Raw genomic sequence first — 10,435 nt, forward strand, 5'->3', positions numbered from 1 at the left:
GCCCTGGCCGGGCTCAAGGGAGCCGACGGCGGCGACGGCGGCGCCCGCCTGCCGGCAGCAGAACTCCTCCCATGGGGGGGCTGAGCTGCCGGGCCGGCGATGCAGAGAGGCCCGACGGGCGGAGAGAGGGGCGAGGGGGCAGGGGAAGCAGGGGGAGGTGGGAACGGCGCGTCCTCGGCACAATCCACCCAGCGAAACCGAGGCGCTGGGGCGGAGGCGGAGGGAGCGCCCGTCGAGGGAGGCGGCGCCGGAGTCGCGCCGGAGGGGGCAGCCGGGGAGGGGGAGGGGGACAGCTCCGGCGGCGGGGCGACGGGAGCGGCGGAATCGTCAGCGGCCAGAGCACAAGGACTCCATCGAGGCAGAACTGTGACTCGGTGTAGAACAACCACGCTGATATTGCGTGACTAAAACGAAGGACGCCAATCACATGGCAGTTTTGTGTGTGTGCGTGTGTGTGTGTGGTGGGCGGGGGGAGGCTGGGTAGTATTTCCCAAACGGAAGGATAAGATCATCAATCTGATCTTTCATACCATTTCCATGGATATAACACAAGATCTTCATGGCCACAAAGTGAAAATACATGCTGTGGACATATAAATACAACGCTTTGTGACTACAACGGTGATAGACATTATAGTGACGCTTGTTTTCTCTGATCACTTGCCGGCAGGCCCAGACCTCCTGGACTGCTTGTGGTGTTGTACTGCTCTTCTTCTTCTTCTAATAAAGATCGGCCTCTGGCCCTTCGACGATAGACATTATAGTGAGTGTTCAGCTTTTGTAAACTACCTCCTATCTTTTATAAGAATTTGGTACGACATTGACGTACTCATGAAAAAGAAGAACTAGTAGTGATATCCACAAATTACTTTTCAGTAGCCTTTTTGTATTTTTGTTTCTCCTAATGGCAGATGAAAGTGCGGAGGATTGATTGGGTTACTGAAAGTTGTCGAGATGTTAAGAGGAAACTGATATGAGTATAGCTGAGATTTTGCAACACGCTTCCTTCTCCTGTTGCCAGCAAGCAAGGAACTGATCCATGAGTGATCATGGAATGCCATTATTTCTCTATCCGTGGAATCAAATTTTTGAGTGTCAGGGGGTGAGCGTCGGGGAGTCTGTATGTCTGTGCTTGGCCGTTCCAATGGTCATTAGAGCAAAAGAATGCAATTCAAAGCATAAATATATAGAGCATCGGAGGACAGCTCCACATTTCGAACTAGTCTGTGCAGAGGTGCTACTCTATCTCATGGAGAATTTGGGACTCTAGAAATGCCGCGTGTTTGAAAATTTAGACCGCACGGTTACCACAAGATTTGTACTGATTTTGATCTCTGGACTTTACCGTTTAGCATATAAATACAACACTTTTGTGACTAGTCGTGAGATCCATGAATAAGTTTCATGTAGTGGCCTGCGTGTGAGATTTATGATTTTTATCTTCTTGTTCTCTGGCCTTTAGCTTGCTTTTTACAGTATGAAGTAATGCTTCATCTGCAAACCCAAGCATTGGCAGTGATGTTAGCGGAACAGAGATAAACACACCAGTGGTGCAACAGGAGGCCTTCTTTTGTGGTCACGGGGAAGAATCAAAGTGATTGAGATTTAAGCCCTGTTCGGCAACCCTCACGGGAGCGGAGCGTGGTTCTAACCGCTCCCTAAATCATCGTAACTGCATGCCGATCCGCTCCAAACCGGAGTTGCAGAGCGGAGGGATGCCGAACGCTCCCTTAGTATGCCATCAGTGTGAACGAAAACAGAGCACAATTATGATTAGGATGCAGCTGCTCGATGTTTTCACAGCGTTGCTCCATGTCAAAAATAATTCAAGCAAGGATGGTGTTTTGGAGTTGGTTTTTCTACCTTATTTCTGATTGTAGATGCTAAGGACGTGCATAGGTGAGATCGTCAACCCATCGTGTGCCTTTGCTCCGACACCATGTAGAAGAAGCGCCATTGGATAAGCTTTGTGGTGAACTAATCAGTAAAGTTCTTGTTTGTGGTGAACTAACCAGTAACGTCTAGCCAGGTTGTTTTTTTTTTGGATTATGTACTTTTCTCACTTTAGAGTTAACAAGCAAAAAATTGTAACTGTCACTCGAATACATATCGACTATTCCTTGCTAAGAGCTCTTTTCCTTTAAAATGACCTAATAAGTGCCATTAGTGTGGCACTTACCATTTGGGGGTAAAAGAAAGTTAAGAGCTATTTCCATCAAACAAGAGACGTATGATCAACTAGAAACGTGCTGGTGTAGGAACTAACAGCGCAGACAAATGCAATGTGGAGTAGCTCGCTAAAAATCCATGACCAGACATTGAAATACTTTTTACACATCAGTCAAACTGACCCACGGCGGCTGACATAAGGATCACAGTTGACAGAAAAGAAGCATTGGTAGTCCACGGAAAGATGCCCCAGCTCCCAAGGGATCAGGAAACTAAACAGTAGCTGACTGGACTCTTAGCCCTGATGATGTTTGTGACAGGAAGTGCTGATAAATACATACTCTGGCTATTCAACCCTTCAAGGAGTACTTCTTTCCCGTGAAGGCTGAAAATTTCGGCTCTTCTTTCTTCGCCTCCTCCTTTGCATCCTTCTCGGGCACCTAGCATTTGATGCACAAAGTGTTAAGATGGCACTAGCGTTTAAAGCTGGAAGCATGGAAGACAGTGTTCCATGCATCTCAAATGACTTTCGGAAATGTCACAGTTACTCATCGAGTTCTCAAAATGGCCATCACAAGACGCATGTTACAAAATACAAACCTTTTCTGTTCCTTTTGATGACTGGCTTCCACCAGAGCCAAAGACAAGCTTTCCCGTGGTTTTACGTGGCACCGTGCTCTGTGATGTGGAAGCTGCTGAGGGCTGAACACTGTTGGTTGCATTAGCTTGTCGCTTTGCAGGCGAGGAGGATGACGCATCCAGATCTTTAGCAGGCTTCCCATCCAAGCGCCTTCCAGGACCAGTGAAGGGGCTGAACTTTGGTTCCTCCTCAACTTGAGCCTCTGCAACAGCAACATGCAGGTCCTTCCTTAGTAATGAACGGCAAAATAAATTGATACTACCTCCGTCCGAAAATACTTGTCTTCAAAATGGATAAAAAGGGGTGTATCTAGAACTAAAATACATCTAGATACATCTTCTTTTATCCATTTTGATGGCAAGTATTTCCGGACGGAGGTAGTACATTCCACCAAAATTTACTAGTTGAATGGAGAGCAAGAAAGCTACCTGCAGCAGGATCAGAACTGGGAGGAGCAGTAGGTTTTGGTCGCTCAGGTTCTTTGTAGTCAAGTGGTGGGGCAAAGTCAACCTCACAATCAGTCTCAATTATACTTATAGCACTGGAAGGCTTTGTTTCAACTATATCAATGTAGTACTTCTTGTTATTATACGCCACCATAATGCTGTCACCAGTGGTTAGACAAGAGTAGTTCCGCAAAGTTTTTTCCAAGCTGCAATTATGACATGAACAGGAAATTAGTATTCTTCAGATCTAACTACTCAGACCAGGAAACTCAAGTCACGGTGAGACAGACAACAGTCACAGCAAAATAAGGCAAAAAAGTTACCAAGGAAAAGAAAATAGTTTTATCAGAACAATACTAACATTGCTTTGGGATTTGAAATATCTAAGAAGTCAGTTGTATGAGGCTGCAGCTTCACATATGTGCCCTTTGGGAGGTTGGCATTTTTTATAAACACCATATCTCCTTCTTGCAGAAGAAGATTTTGCATCATCTGATGAGTACATGGGAGTTAGTTTGATCGACATGATGGCATCACATAAAAATAAGCGTGAAAATATTTTAAACCTGGGCCTACCCAGTATGGCATGTAGATCATGCCTTCTTCTGCAATGAACTCTAGGACACCACAGTGTGAAGTACGTTCTGCTGCTGTGTTGCGGACTTCAAATAGCATAGGGTACTCGATATGCAGAGACGCTGCAGAGAAAATAACATAAATTTGAGTCCCGCAAAAAAAACATATATTTGAGAATTTAGTATCAAAAATAGTGCACAGAATAATCGCAGAAACAAGGTACACTATCAACATATGCATGTCTCTTACTCCCTCCATCCGGAAATACTTGTCATTGAAATGGATGTATCTAGATGTTATTTTAGTTCTAGATACATCCATTTTCATCCATTTTGATGACAAGTAATTCCGGACGGAGGGAGTACTAAAACTGCCAACTTACCGAGACGATCAAGTGCCGAAGGTGGCATGATAACTGAAAGGAAAAAGATAATAATCATTCCAACTGCCAAAAGTAACTTAAAGATGCAAGGAAATTAGTGAAGAGAGAGCATACTTTTGTCACCAGATTCAAGCTGTGGCTGCAAGAAAAGGTACAGAAGATCTTTCAGAAAAATTCATGGAAAATAATACTTTACTTTGAGGAGTAATAATCCGCTAGATTCTTCAATACATTAATGAGGAAAGAGTGAATGGAAACATGCCGACAGGCAGTGCGTATTTAGTAACTGAGAAATCACTTTTTTAGTTGTATCAACCTATAAATCATGTAAAAAAAACTATAAATCATGTTAACTAGGAACAGAAAGGGTCATACTCAGATGATCAAGATTAAAAGCTGACAATCAAACTCAGTTGAGAGGGAGAACAAAGAACATGTAGATATAATATTTCTAACCATTCCTTTACCAGACAGAAGCAATGCCACTAGAACATAGACGAGAAATCAGATTAATACTCCAGAGAACATACCGGTCTCCCATGAACGATGGAACTATGGAAGTGGGTAATGCATAAAGACTCATGCATCATCACTGAGCATAGTTTGTTTGTATTGGTACTGACTTGAACTAGAAAATAAAGATGTATATCAAAAGGATTGCAACTCCAAATTTACAACGCATCCATTATCATTTTTACTTGTTAAATTGCTTGCAATCAACATTTTATAACGTTGATTACAAATACGTACGAAAAGTATTCAAATTTGTCACATCAAATTACACTTCTATATCACCACATTTTATATTTCAAGAATAATTATCAAATGGAACATGGCACCTCATGAAAAGAAGATTCACATACCTTGTCAATAAAAGATGCAGGGTAGCAGCGATAGGTCTGCTCAAAAGTACTTCCACGGTAACCATAGCCTTCAAAATACTAGTCAAAACAAATAATTGTATTAGAACCATGCAACATGATTCAGCAATTGATGAAGCCAAAGAGAATTACTGGGAAACTATTCATGGCAAAAAGGTGCTGGTATGTCCAAAACTGTAACTGATTACCAAATGCATAGCAAAGATGCAAACTGATAACGAAGGCATGTACTAGTTCATAAATCCAGAAGATATCCAAGGTTTGAGAATAACAGCACATGTGGTACACAGATTAGTTGAAGCTATGGCTAGTCGGCGACAAGTTCAATTAAGGAGTTTGTAGGTCTGAATTTCGATGATGTGCTCCTGAAGGTAACATAGTTCGAAATAGCTAATAGGAAGATCAAATTTGTCTGAAGGATTTACCATATTCATGGAAAAGAAGGTTAACCCCTTTTGAACCTGCATATGAGGAACAGGAACATTTAATTAAAATGGTGGTGAACATAAACAGATAATACAATAACACAGTCACCAATAATCAATCTGGAAAAACGAACATTCAATCACACACTTTATTCATGACCCAGAAGACATAAGACATATGAAAAATTGCTGATACACATGGGCAGACATTCGATGTTTGATAAGCTGTAGTATCTTCTAGGGGCCAGTAAAGAGGATTACAATAATGGTGTAGTCAAGTTAATCAATTTGAGCCAAGACAACTAATCTTACAGGGACAAAAGCTGCAATCAGGCTCCAGAGTCCAAATAATCAATTTCTGCATGCTATTAGATTTATAGATCCTGCTATGAGTGAATATAGGTTCTCTAGTTCCACAAATCCCAAGGGTTATTGACTTGCTGGAGGATAACCGGGGTAGCACTGCTAACAAAATTCTTCCAGAACATCCAGAGTCCACAGAGTCAAGTAAATTACTAGCACAGCATACTTCAACTAAATTACTACTCCGTAGCACAATACTAGCGGAAGAAGTTGCTCGCCGTCAAAACGCATGAAAAACACAAACTTTATTTTCCGTACTCGAGGGACGAACTGGCGGCAGGCGAGGGTATGCACGAAGTACGGATGTATCCGCTTAGGAGACTAGATTAGATTGACGATCTGGGCATCGCATCGAAGCACGGACGGGTGCGGGACCGAAATCAGATGGAGGTACCGGAGATATTGATCGGTGCCGGCAAAGGGTTAAAAGAGGCGGAGAGGGTTACTGGTAAATACCTAAGCACCGGTTCTCCGCTTGGGCCGAAGAGGAGGCGGCGGCGGGGGCGGCGGGGAGAAGAGTCGTCCTCGGTTTCGGCGGATGCGCTCGAGCTCAAACGGGCGGAGGTAGGTTGGCTTCGATCGGAAGGAAGAAATGAGGAGGAGGCGAAGAATATAGGGGATGAGGAGGAAGAGGAACCGGGCTCCGAGTTGGGCTATAGGCTTTCGACGTGTGCCTCCAGGCCGGATCACAGCCGCAGCCCAATAAGCTTACAAAGTTTATTTCTCCGAAAACAAATCAAAATACGCTAAAAAAAGGGGGGTGCAAATTCAACAAAGGCAAGGTATTTTTCAGAGATATGTTTTAAAAATATTTCTAAAATAATTTTAAATATTTAAAATTTTCTATATTGCAAAAAAAAGGGAATACATGTTCAAGTATCTCAATGTAAATATTCCTATGTACGCACTAGAGATTATCATCTCATGTGAACATAAATGTTTTTATAAAAATGTATTCGTGTATTTTTGAAAGATGTTCACATATGTACATGTAAGTGTTTAAAATATTCTGATATTCAAAAATGTTCGAGTATACAAAAATTTCCTTGCATATTTGAAAAATGCTCATGTATTAAAAAATCATGTACTTATTTTTTTTTAAAACCCCACCCATGTATTAATTAGATAAAATGTTCATACAATCATTCGTTACAGCATTTGCCACACGGGCGGAACACTGTTCATAAAAACACCCTCATACCTATTAATAAATCTAAACTTCACAATCTCGTGTGCCACCATATTAGCTTTACTGTAATCTTGGAGATCTTTAAGTTCGCCGGCATCTTAGAGATACTCAAAGCTTCCTTCTTTAGGTCAACAAGGTATGACCTGTCAAAACTGTCTTTTCCCATAACAGAAGCCACAAAAAGAACAATTCACTTAAAAAATCCATGTGAGGTTCATAAATGTGTGCCATGGGCGTGAAGGTGTGTCATGTGTCGCACAAAGGTGTGTTGTGCAAAATGCCAAGATATACTACCCAAGAGCTCGTATCGACGGAGTCGCACCTCGATGTCGACTCATCACATCCTGGGGTTGAAGAATGTCCCAAGGGGTTAGAGCAATAGAAAAGGGCCCAGTAGAGAGAATAGTCAGGATAATGAGTGCGGAGCCCACTTAGCAGGCAGCACAACGATGGAAATCCAAGACATGCCAAGAGAGATTGTAGATTGCATCCTGATTTCCTCCGTACAGATGCTCTTACAAGTTTGTTCACTTTCTTTGGGCTAGAAGATGCACCAACATTACGCATGTCTTTCTCAGCTGCACCCCTCTTCGAAGTATTGGTTCTTCTCCTTGCTTTTTTTGGTAGGCCAACAGCCCTGTGAACTGGGTGGGGCACTCGACAAAAGAGGGGCACGCTAAGCAAGTACGCAAATTTGGCCCCGAATAAGGACTCCGCTTAAGTTAAATACGGGAGCTTTCTAGGCCCATTCACTCTACTTAATACTTCGCACCTTTGTCGTCTAGACCATGCCCCGGCAGCCATGTGAGATACAGAAGAATAAGGTATTCTTTTTTTTGAAATTTCGTTGACCAAAAGAAGTTGAACCTGCATGGATTATTTGGATCGCACCTATTATTACTAACAAGGGCGAAAATAGATAATGAGCATGAAGTAACGCAGTGTGGTGCACACGTGAAGGTGTGGTGTGAAGGTGTGCTCCATGTGTGCAAAGGTGTGATGCTCATCGTGTGTTGCACAACAAAGTACAGGTACACTGTTGCGACATGCACAAGTATTATTTGCGAGAGCACAAGCTTGTCATCTTCGAAAGACACAAAATCACACGATAAATAAATAATTATAGGAGAATGGAAGGAGAAATGAGAGGCGAAAAGGCTGACCGACAACTGAACCCTCCCCTATCTCCTTCCGCCTCTCATCTCCCCTCTGCCCCCAACACCACCACCTCCGCCATAGCCCTCATCTCTAATCCGCTCTCACATGGTGAGAAATTCTAGCATGCGCGATGTGAGGCCCAAGAGGGCGCGACTCTCCCGGTGATTGCGCTGCCTACCCCGCGACATCCCATCAATCGGTTGTCTCAGGAAGCGCAGTGCGAGATGGAGGGTGGCGAGATTCAAATTCCCTGATCCATCTCAGGATGGGCAGGTCTGTGTTCAAATCATTTGCATGTCGTTAGTCAAAGAGAAGGTGTGGTTCATCGGATTGGAGGGGTGACTGGATGTGGAGCTCATTTTTTGGGCGATCAAGGAGGCCTAATCCCCCGATCCGGTACAACCGGCAATGTGTAGCACCTTCAAATCCATATTTGGGGACATTCCCCCCGACTCCACTTAGGACGACTCTATGGAGAAACTGCATCCCTCGTCTTCATCGAAGTCCAGTGGTCGCAGCAAGCGAGCCAGGGCGGGAGATCTACTTTCCACAAGATCACTTTGCTATTTTGGGACCTCGCCATCACAAAATCGAGCCTCCTCCATGGTCGGTGATTGAGGTGGAGTTATTTTCTCTTTTTTGATACATTTCCCATGGTCGTCTTTGTGAGATTTCTCATGTGTGTGCAACTCAATTTCCGCCAGATTCAGCCCCAATTCGCTCGTGTTTCGATATGTCTTGTCCTGGGGTTATCCCTATTTCAATGTGTCCGGCGATTTCTTCTCAAGCTAGTATGTCGAATTGTGAGTTAGTGTAAGTGCATCAAGTGCCCCCTTAGTGGTTTTGGAGTATTGAAGACAAATATGTTGAGGAACTAATGTGTTTATGAGTATACACAGGAGACAGAGTCCCAGAAGATTTGGTTTAACACATGGAAGATGACCCCTAAAAATGGATTTCTTCAAGTGAAGAAGTTGGTAATGAAATTGGTACGGCCTTTGAAGAAATTGACGTGAAGATTTTGAAGCTTGAAGACTTTGTTTTCGTAGTTTCTTTTCTTCTTCTTTGAGTCATAGGAAAAACCGTACTGTTAAAGGGTGTCAAGGTGAGACATATTTCACGTTTCCAAAGTGATGCTCAAACCTACTCTCACCCATACACAAAAGCTGCTTCGAGTGAAGCCTTTGGAAATCTCCAGTACAGCTGACACATTTGCTAGCGACAGTGATGAAGTTCATCTGGTCGCTGACGAATTTGGTCACGCTGAGGAGTTAGGAGTTTGCCAGTGTGATCTGCCTAAAAGCGAGGAAATCGAGTGCCCCAACAAATTTGAGAGTTCAAATTGTGACCCATGTTGCGCCGCTTGCCAGCTGTCGAGTGGATCCTTATCCTGACAAAGGTTGAATTAGAGAAGGGAATTTATGACAATTCATGTCGGGTTGCCCCCGGCTATAAATAGCCGCCACCCCACAACCACTTGTTGGTTGGCTGCTCTGAGAGAACTTTACACTTGTCATTTGAGAGCAACCCATCCTCTGATGACTTTGAGAGAATCCTAAGTGAGGGAAAACCCAGAGCCAAAGTGATTGAGCATCACTTTGAGATTGATTTGTGTGAGATCCGACGCCTGTTACCTTCGAAGACTGTCATTCTTCCTGACGGTTATGCGTCAAGTTTTGAGTACACCAAGAGTCATTGTGGTGTGTCGGTGAACAAGTCTGTGAAGGTTTTGGAAGTCTACCTTGAAGACTTACCACGAGTGATTGGGCGAGTTCTGTGGGCCTTAGCTCAAGAGGAATACGGTGAGGACTGTGTGTCCTTTGAGTTGCGACTCAGCTGCCTCAACCAGACGTACAGCTGATGCAGCAACTGGAACTGGCCTACAAGATCGCATTGTCTTCACAGAGCCAGCCTGGTTTCAAAGGTTTCTACTGCATGCCCCATCTTCGATGACACAGACTATCCTTATCGGAAGAACAAGATGCGCGTGCATCTCGAGGCCATTGACAACGATCTCTGATTCATTGTTGAGTACAATGTTCCCACTGTTGCTCCCAGCATCAATGCTGCTGATGTGAAGAGAGTCAAGCAACTCGACTCTCAAATGAAGAACATAATATGTGGACATCTCAACAAAGGGCAGTATGGTAGAGTGAGTGCACTGGAAACATCAAAGCTGATCTGGGAGAGGCTCTCCAAGGTCAAT

General features: G+C 43.7%; 1 protein-coding gene across 2 annotated transcripts; it reads right to left on the reverse strand.

The window, feature by feature from the left end:
- Positions 1 to 2,231: 2,231 nt before the first annotated feature.
- LOC119322988 (ubiquitin fusion degradation protein 1 homolog) lies at positions 2,232 to 6,479 on the reverse strand. 2 transcript variants are annotated; one of them, XM_037596539.1, is made up of 11 exons: positions 6,339 to 6,479; positions 5,520 to 5,555; positions 5,077 to 5,154; positions 4,744 to 4,841; positions 4,328 to 4,352; positions 4,214 to 4,246; positions 3,832 to 3,953; positions 3,617 to 3,747; positions 3,238 to 3,461; positions 2,770 to 3,011; positions 2,232 to 2,609 (listed from the first exon to the last, which is right to left on the reverse strand). In XM_037596539.1, exons 4-11 carry the CDS (start codon positions 4,801 to 4,803, stop codon positions 2,520 to 2,522), a joined length of 927 nt encoding a protein of 308 aa, XP_037452436.1. In that variant the 5' UTR covers positions 4,804 to 4,841; positions 5,077 to 5,154; positions 5,520 to 5,555; positions 6,339 to 6,479; the 3' UTR covers positions 2,232 to 2,519. The 2 variants fall into 2 exon arrangements, with proteins under 2 accessions (XP_037452436.1, XP_037452435.1); XM_037596538.1 differs by lacking the exon at positions 4,744 to 4,841.
- Between the last annotated feature and the right edge of the window lie 3,956 nt (positions 6,480 to 10,435).

This window comes from Triticum dicoccoides, chromosome 6B, assembly GCF_002162155.2.
Source record: "Triticum dicoccoides isolate Atlit2015 ecotype Zavitan chromosome 6B, WEW_v2.0, whole genome shotgun sequence".
Lineage (NCBI taxonomy): Eukaryota > Viridiplantae > Streptophyta > Magnoliopsida > Poales > Poaceae > Triticum > Triticum dicoccoides.

Excerpts from the sequence above, each read along its gene's own strand:
- LOC119322988 (XM_037596538.1), bottom strand. Across the intron at positions 4,247-4,327 it reads GCTTGAATCTGGTGACAAAA|TTATCATGCCACCTTCGGCA; the intron begins GTATGCTCTCTC and ends TTTTCCTTTCAG. Across the intron at positions 3,954-4,213 it reads TTCGGCACTTGATCGTCTCG|CGTCTCTGCATATCGAGTAC; the intron begins GTAAGTTGGCAG and ends TTTTCTCTGCAG.